Source organism: Heliangelus exortis, chromosome 23, assembly GCF_036169615.1.
Source record: "Heliangelus exortis chromosome 23, bHelExo1.hap1, whole genome shotgun sequence".
Lineage (NCBI taxonomy): Eukaryota > Metazoa > Chordata > Aves > Apodiformes > Trochilidae > Heliangelus > Heliangelus exortis.
This window is the reverse complement of record NC_092444.1, coordinates 5,075,150-5,083,251: the sequence shown is the minus strand read 5'-3', so window position 1 is coordinate 5,083,251 and position 8,102 is coordinate 5,075,150. Positions and strand designations below refer to the sequence as shown.

The 8,102-nt window shown below is 40.1% G+C and overlaps 1 protein-coding gene across 20 annotated transcripts in view; it reads right to left on the bottom strand.

Moving 5' to 3' along the window:
* Positions 1-16: 16 nt before the first annotated feature.
* Positions 17-8,102, bottom strand: part of KIF1B (kinesin family member 1B) — an 84,124-nt gene continuing 76,038 nt past the window's right edge. For 19 of the 20 annotated variants that reach the window (XM_071767126.1, XM_071767115.1, XM_071767117.1 and 16 more), the window contains 5 exons: positions 7,466-7,587; positions 6,832-6,981; positions 6,140-6,332; positions 5,456-5,574; positions 17-4,694 (listed from right to left, as the gene is read on the bottom strand). In XM_071767126.1, the coding sequence (XP_071623227.1) occupies positions 4,652-4,694; positions 5,456-5,574; positions 6,140-6,332; positions 6,832-6,981; positions 7,466-7,587 (627 nt within the window). In that variant the 3' untranslated portion in view covers positions 17-4,651. Of the gene's footprint in view, positions 4,695-5,451; positions 5,575-6,139; positions 6,333-6,831; positions 6,982-7,465; positions 7,588-8,102 lie in introns of those variants that run through there. The other variant, XM_071767125.1, reaches the window with a different exon arrangement.

Sequence of the window (8,102 nt, the reverse complement as noted above, 5' to 3'; positions counted from 1 at the left end):
GGAAAACACATCATGGCTGCTAATGCACTGGTTGTACCTTTATTGTTTCACCTCGTTCACTAACAACTCAGTGGTGCAAGGTTACAATACACAGTTAGATATCTGCATTGCACACCTAAGGCTATACAGCAAATGGATCAGAATTAGTACAAATACATGAACTATATTTACATTTTGTATACTCAAGCTCCAAATATCGGATATATTTACAAAATAAAATAAGAAAATGAAAACCTGAAATCAATGTACAGTGTTGCTGATACACTCCTTCGCTGGGATGAAATCAGTTTGCAAAGAGATTTGTTCAAGAAGGCCACTTATACAGCAGATACCTTGTATTCCTTGTGTACAGAGATTAAACAGGGAAATGGGGACTGCAATTTAAAAAAAAAAAAATGCATTTGAGTGCAACAGCATGTCTAATGTCCAAATTCAAGAACTGTAACCAACTGCACATGAAGTATGAACGAGCAAGAGTGGGAAATTAAGAACTGATCCTGGGAAGTGCTGATCATTCCATTCTCCCTCTGCTTCCAGCCAAGCAAGAGGTAGCTCAGTGCTGCTCAGGATCAGGCCATTCACTTGGCAACATTAAGAACTGAAGACTCCTGGCCTTCACCCCCTCAGTTTTCTGAATACACAGCTGACCTTGTCAAATTTAAAAACTGTTCCAAAATAGCACTGGACACCACCATCTGGTTAGTGCTGGACTAGTTGTGATTTCAGATACTTAGAACGCATAAATGGCCTTCTGAACAAAAAAAAAAAACCCAAAAAAAAGTCAATCCTGTTTTTGAACAGCTGATGCTTTTTTAAAGGAAGCACAAAATTAATACATTCCTGCTACATACAGTACAGTTCAGACCACATCTTGGGGCTGTTAACCACAAGGCAGAGATGCAACACACGCATGGTAGAGACCCCTTTGAAAGTACATTCAGCAACCCCCTCCAGAGCAGCATCAGTTTCCTTCCCTCCAGCAGCAGCCCAACAGCTGCCTCTGCAACAAAAACACCCAGCACAGGCTGAACTAACACAAACCAAAGCTCTGCAAGAGTACCAGAAAGATGCATATGCATAGGCAGTATTAGTTGATTGTATAGTACCAATGGGTGTTACACCAAAGCTAATCCTCTTATCTAGTGTGCAAATAATTACAGATGTATAAATGTACAATACATTACATAAAATGAAATCCCTGTAAATTAGGTAACAAGCAGCAAAAATGTAAAGTCTTTGCTTTGAAGTATCTTGCTAACCAGTAATAAGGACGATTAGACACTGACTGGAAAAAAAAATAAAAAAAAAATAATCCTTTCTCAGTGTTTTGGAATATTCCCTTCCCTTCTTCATCCCAGAATATTAGAATTTTCTTTAAAAAGGTACTTAAAGTGCATCTCTAAAATACAGTATTGGAGATATAGTTTAGCTTTAAAATATCCAGGAAGCTTCACCCCCAATGACATGGTTTTCAGTGGACAAAAAAGGTCATTTTTTCTCCTTCCTTTTAGTGAGGAACACAAAAAAACCCAAACTACAGCACAGCTTCACTCTCATTCTTTCCAACAAATCCCTACTGAGTTTACTACCAGTGCATATGCTCAGTGGGCTGGCAGACCCCCAGCATAATGCCTGGGCTGTAGTGACTGAGTCCCAGGAGCTGGCTGACTCCAGGGCTTCACACACACACAGTAGGTAACCAAGAGTGGGTTTTTAAATGTCAAAAGAAGGCAGCTTAGCACATTTTTCCCTTTTTGCTCCGTTTTTAAAAATAAATCTCTAACATGTTGGGCTAGATCAAAAAAAGCTTTATAGTGAATGGAAATCCACTTTTATTTTTTGCTCTGTTAGCTTAAAAAAAAAAAAAAAAAACAAGCCTGAATTGATTTTATTCCACTTTTGAGTAGGGAAACTGATATTTCAAGCCAGGCTTCAGTAACTCGTGAAAAACTGTAACTGTGTGGCTTCATGTCAGACCTGAAAGTGGCAATGCTCATTTCAGTTCCACACAAGAAGAATGGGTTTTGTCACAGATTCTGTGCCCTAAGAGATACAGATGCTTAGAAATAGAATTTTGCTCTTCTGATGAACTGTGCACATAGACATCAGGTTGTCAGAAGCTGCTTGTGGTCTTTAGATAGAAGAGAACATTTACACAACACAGCTGTAGCATTTCCAGCTCTGTATTTTTAAGCATCTGTCTCTTCCTGCTTTTAAAGGAAGATCCCTTAATCATGTTTTTATGCAATGCCTATATCCCCTTAGTTAATTTTCAGGCTTATCCAAAGCAAAGACTTAGCAACCTAGTTTTCTTCTAGTTAAAAAGACAAAGATAAAAATGAAAATGCTCTCAGTGTGTCACAAAATACCCCCACCTCAACTCCTACTCCTCCTCAGACTGGTTACACTTTCATTATAAACAGTGGTGATGGCAGCAACAACTTAGTGCTTAAAATTAGCTTAATTCTTGAAATCAGCTTAGCTCCAGCCTGGGGAGCCCTCCTGCAGCAGGAGCACTCTGATCCACACACTGGAAGTGCATTGACATCCATTGCATAACAAAGGAATATAATCACTGTATTAAGAGTCACAAACAATTAAACAAGACAAAAACAGGAGAGAAAAAAAAAAAAAACCAACCAAAAAACACATCCCTATTGTGCTCCTGGGTCCCCAGGATACTCCCTTACCCTGGCTTCCAGTTCTGAAATAAACTTGAGGACCACAGGAGATACTTGAGTACTCTCTCAAAGTATATAAAGATATGTCCTAGTAAGTGTCAGACTCCATCTCCCTGCTCCTTTGCCAACCATGCTTTTAGGTCACTTTACTGAAGAATGAAAACCCCACAAAGCTGAAAAAATTTCTCAGCTGATGCCAGTCCCACTGACACCTTTGACCATAGAATGTCCAGTGCACAGCATGACCTGCTGGTCAGTGAGCTGAACCAAAAAGACCTTCTTGAGATGCAGTGTGTCTACCTGTGCCTACTGTAACAGTGGAACAAACCCTTTTACCTCTCCCTTGAGAGGTCAGAACCTTAGGATGGAATTCTGGGACTTCCTGGGACCACAGTTAGTCCTATCCATGCCCAAGCTAAGTCAAGAAAGTATAGCACAGCAGTCTGAAACCAAGTAAAAGAAAACACCCCCCACCCCCTGTAATCCTAACTAAGAAAGATGAGTAAGGAAATTCATTCTACTTTCCTGTCTTGGGGCAAGGACCAAAACTTTGGCCATAAGGAGAACTTAGGTGGTGGGTAAAGAACTAACTCCACCCAACTGATCTCCAGGAAGCCAATTATTACACTGACCAGGACCAGAGTCTACTTGATCCATCCTCCAGAAGGGTTTAATTGTAAAGTTAAAACTAACTAGGGGGTTTTAGCTGATTAAAATTGTAGCAGGGAAATTAGGAGACATCCAACAGTTATTCCAAGAGGAGGTGGAAGTGGCCTGCTGTTCCCTGGAGAACAGTGCCAGTGCTGGGGCTAGAAAGTATTTGTGGACAAAGGATGCATTTCCCATGAAGAGATGGGATGTCATCTGGGTGTTCCACGGAAGGGATGCTTGCACAAGGCCTTTCAGAATGATGCTGCAGAGCTGTCTGTCCTCACACACCAGAGGCAACCGTGAATCTCTTCCAAGTGAGGTGGGAACTGTCGCTACAGGAACTGGGTACAGGACTAAAAGAGTAAGGGGAGCTACTGCCCTCCCGTGGTGATGGTTTCACTCACCACTCTCCATCTGTCAAATCTGAGTGTGAGGAGCCAAAACTTCAGGGATTAGACTTAATACTTCAGCGTTGGGGTTTATTTTTCCTCACATTAGCACAAGTTCCATCTCCTCAGCTCCGTTCAGAGGCAGAGGACTGAGTGTTAATGTTTTGGGAAAGAGAAAGCCAATCACTGTTCACCTGCAACCCTGCAGCAAGAATTTAAAGGAGGATTATTCTAACCAGCCCCTCTGAGCTTGTTTCCTATCTTTTTCCAGCTCATGCCTTAGCCTGTTGGACCCTGGAAACATAAAAGCTTTTACCAAGTCCAAAATCCAGCCTGTCCAGATAGATTTGTCCAATATCAGCTTTACAACAGACTTTAAATTAGCAGCTGGATTCAGAAAGCCTGAGGAGCTATTGCAGCAGTTCCTGGCTGGGTAATGTCTACATAGAAGAATTTATCTTTCCCTGGCATTAGAACTTTGCCCTGAGGGAACCAAGGACTACTGCCAAGTCACAAATTGAATGAAAAACCTGCAGCAGTCTAGACGGACAACAATGGACAGTGGGACAGACACCAAAAGGTCAGTTGGAATGGGAAAACAATTGTTATAAGAAAAAATAAATACCTTTTTTTTTTTCTTTTTAGTCGTGCATAATCACTTGAATTTTTTTTTTTATATTATATTTTTTGTCTTTCTCTTTTTTTTGTTTGTCCACATGCTACTAGTAGGATTCTCGGCACAAGTGAAAAGAAACAAGGTAGGGTTAGAATACCTAGAAAATGTGCTGAAGGAGTTGGGAAGGTAGGGGAGGTTAAGCCACAGGATTACATACAAGAGAAACTGTCAAGAATCACAAAGATAAAATGAGAGGTAACACTTCATCTATCAGAAGGTGAGTTAGGGAGAACAGATGAGAACATTACATGGACTCAGTACTTCAGCTGGCCCGTGCGTCTTCGAGCCAGTTTTGACCTGCACAAGAGAGAAGTAAAAAAAGTGTTGAATTCTGGAACTTTATTTCTCTTCCCTCCCCACAGTGTGTCCACCTTTTTTTATAAACCCTTTTGCACAGTCCTAGTTTATTTCACATATTTAGAAAGTAAAATGTATTGAGGGCTATAATAAGAATGACTGCTCACTCTTTGATGCACTCCTTTAAAGGAAGACAGGAGCTTTAAGGACTGCACTGTTAAAAAATTATTTGACACAGTACAGTAATAGCTTAGTTTTTAATTATTTTTTTTGTACTGAAAGGAAGAGTTACCACAGTGTACTAAGATATTTCCAGCAAGCAGTGAATATCTGTGACATGTATTAAAGGGAAGGCTTCTAGAATTCAAAAAAGAAATGAAGATTTCTTCTTTAGCTCATTATCAAGAGAATGAAAAGCCAGTCTAGATCTGTCTCCACAGAGGCAGTAAGAAGCTTTATAGATTTGTAAAACAGCTATACAATAGCTATACATTTGTGGCCTCCAAATGTAGTGTTGCACAAAGAATACAACATGTTCACAATGAGGATACACCTGTTAAGATCAAAGCAGCAGCCACTGCATTTCCTGAAATAAAGGGCTTGTTTGATTTATTTTTTTTTTTCCTTGCTCACTCACCTTCCTCCCTCCCCTTCAGTTCACCCATCTTGCCAAATTCTTCAAGAAAAGATTAAAATCTGCAACAAACTATCTCTCTATCTTGATGCTTTGCAGAACTGCCTGCCCAGGAGCTGCCTCTTACCTTATTGTGCCAGCAAGAAGTGGATTGAAGGCATATAACCAGTCATTCATGTCCTTGTCATTGATGGCCTGGAGCAGGACCCCACGGTGCTTTGTGCAGACACCAAACGTGTTGGGTGTCTGGAACATGAAGGAAAATTTAAAATACTGAAGTTTAGAAGCACAGAAGTTGATGCACAATTCCTCTCTGAGAAAGAGTCTGCTAAGTCCTAAAACCACAAGACCATTTAAGTTGAACTGGTCATTTCCAGGATATTATTAGTCAGTCAAATGGGATATTTTATACAAAATAAGGGTATAGGGCTTCAAGAGCTGCTGAGATGGACCAGCAAAGTTAATCTGATTCCTTGTAGGGTGTTTGTGTTGTCTGATTTTTTTAAACAAGGACACACAACTCCAAAGCACCACACAAAGGAAACTACAAAAACCAAATACCCAGGGTGATGGTACCAATATAAGGTCATAAAAGCAAATAAAATATCTAATAACAGCCACTTTGTGTGTCTTGTACAACAGCATCCAAAAACCAACTGGGAACTTTGCAGCAGAATCATCAAATGCCACATTTCTCCAGCACACAGACCCATTTTTCCTGTCCCAGAGATGGCACAAATCATGGTATGGATGCACTACAACCTGTAAATTCCTGTTCTATGTGTAAAGAAGCAATAGCTCTCAGACTCACCTTTACCATTGCCTGTTGATCCTCACTGTATTCCACCTGAGCTGTGGATAAATTTATGATTCCTCTTTCTACAGGATCTTTGTCACTGTTGTAAATAAAAACATAGGGACGGCGAACCACCACGAAGTGCTTGGCCCAGGAACTGGAGAGTGGCTCCTTGAAGTGGAGGTAACCTTTCTTTGAGACCACAGAGCTGGAAAAAAAACCAAAAAACCAAAACAAGATAAACCAGAATGTATTTTCCCTTAAATAAGGCACCTACTGAGTATCCCTGTTAACTGCAAAACACTGTGTAAGACACTTAGTTCTTAATATGTTTTGTCTGCAGCAGTATTATGAAAAACTTCTGTATCAAGCTGAATTTTGTCTTCAAGAAGTACAGCAAAGTCTGACAGAAATAAGGCCCCACAAAGATCTCTACTTCAATGAGCTTGGTGGCTTTGATGCTAACTGAGATCACAGTGAAGTCACTAGAAATCCTGGTCATTAAGCAGATGCAGGGAATGAATGCTGCAGAGATCAAATATCAACACAGTTCTCATCAGTCCCACCATCCCAGAATACAGAATTCTCCAGTTCTGCTATCACCAGTTTAATTTATCTTCCACAAATGGGGCAAAGGAACTACAAATTTCAGAAAGCCCATGTGACAGCTCTGAGGAGCCAGGACCACACTACCACAGAAAACCCACCCTGGTCTGATTTCTTCAATATCAGGAACAAGGTTTAGGAATTCATTCTTTCCAGCTCTGGCAAGATAAGAAGTTTCTACTGCAGGAATTATCTGGAACTGTTCCACTTCATGACAGGGACTGGAGGCACGAGAATTTGCTTCTGGAGTCCTTAAAAAAAATATGGAGAAAGAACAGTAAATTAAAATAAGCCAACTGAAAGCCAATGGAGTTTAAAGTGCATCAACAGCCCAGCCTGCCTTGCAAGTTTCATTCTCCAGTCTAGATGTTATGTATGAGCTGGGATCCTTTTGTAAAATATCAAACATTTCCCTTGAAATCTGAAGAATAAAACTTAAAATAACTGCTAGTTAAGTTGTTTCCCTACTGAACTGAGAAGACAGAAATTACATGTATTTCACTAACTAGTTATTCCAAATTTCATCCAAAAAAATCTTCTATAGAAAAGAAAAAAGAAGACACTTCAAAAGAACAAAACAGGAAAAATAAGTGTGCAGACTGATTGGAAAAGCTAAGGCAAAGGTGGCTGGACAAAGGAGTCTGTAATTAGGGAAAAAAAGAAAGAGGGGGGAGAGCAAAGAGATTTCTAAAGCACTGAGTAGTCATGTTTTTCTCTTAATACCCTATTACTTACTTCTGATCAATTGAATTGCATCTTGAATCCACCAGAGAAGGGCAGGTAGATGAAGGTGTGAGGGTAGCACTGCTGAAACTTGACACTGATGGGTCTCGCCCAATTGGAGAAATATCTGACAGCTACAAGGACAAATAAAGGCAAAATATTACAGAGGGGGTTTTGTGGGCAGTCCTGGCTAGAACATGGCATTCAGCATGCAGAAGGCTCAGATTTCTCTCAATCATTTCCCTGCTCAGGAGTCAAACATTTGCAAACAACCATGAGGGTGAAAATACAAAGGTGTTTCTGTAAACACAGCTTTTTACTGATGTTCTACACTTCTGATTATTCTGACCTCCTTAAATTTGGCTATCCAGTTTGCAGCTTGGTGTCTCCTCTGCCTACACTCACTATTTTTAAAAGAGCCAATTTATCCTTTTACGTAGGAAAAAATTCATGTAGGGAAAGATAAGACCATTTCCCATCTGCTAATAAACCAGAAGTTAGAACATAAAACAGGTTCACTCCAGATCTCTTTCCTGCAGTCTTTGGAACCTGATGCTGAATTGCCAAATGCTTCCAAGAGACTGAAAATAAAGAAAATTAATATGAAGGCTTTGTCTCTTCATAACACCAACAGATTCCACACACTACA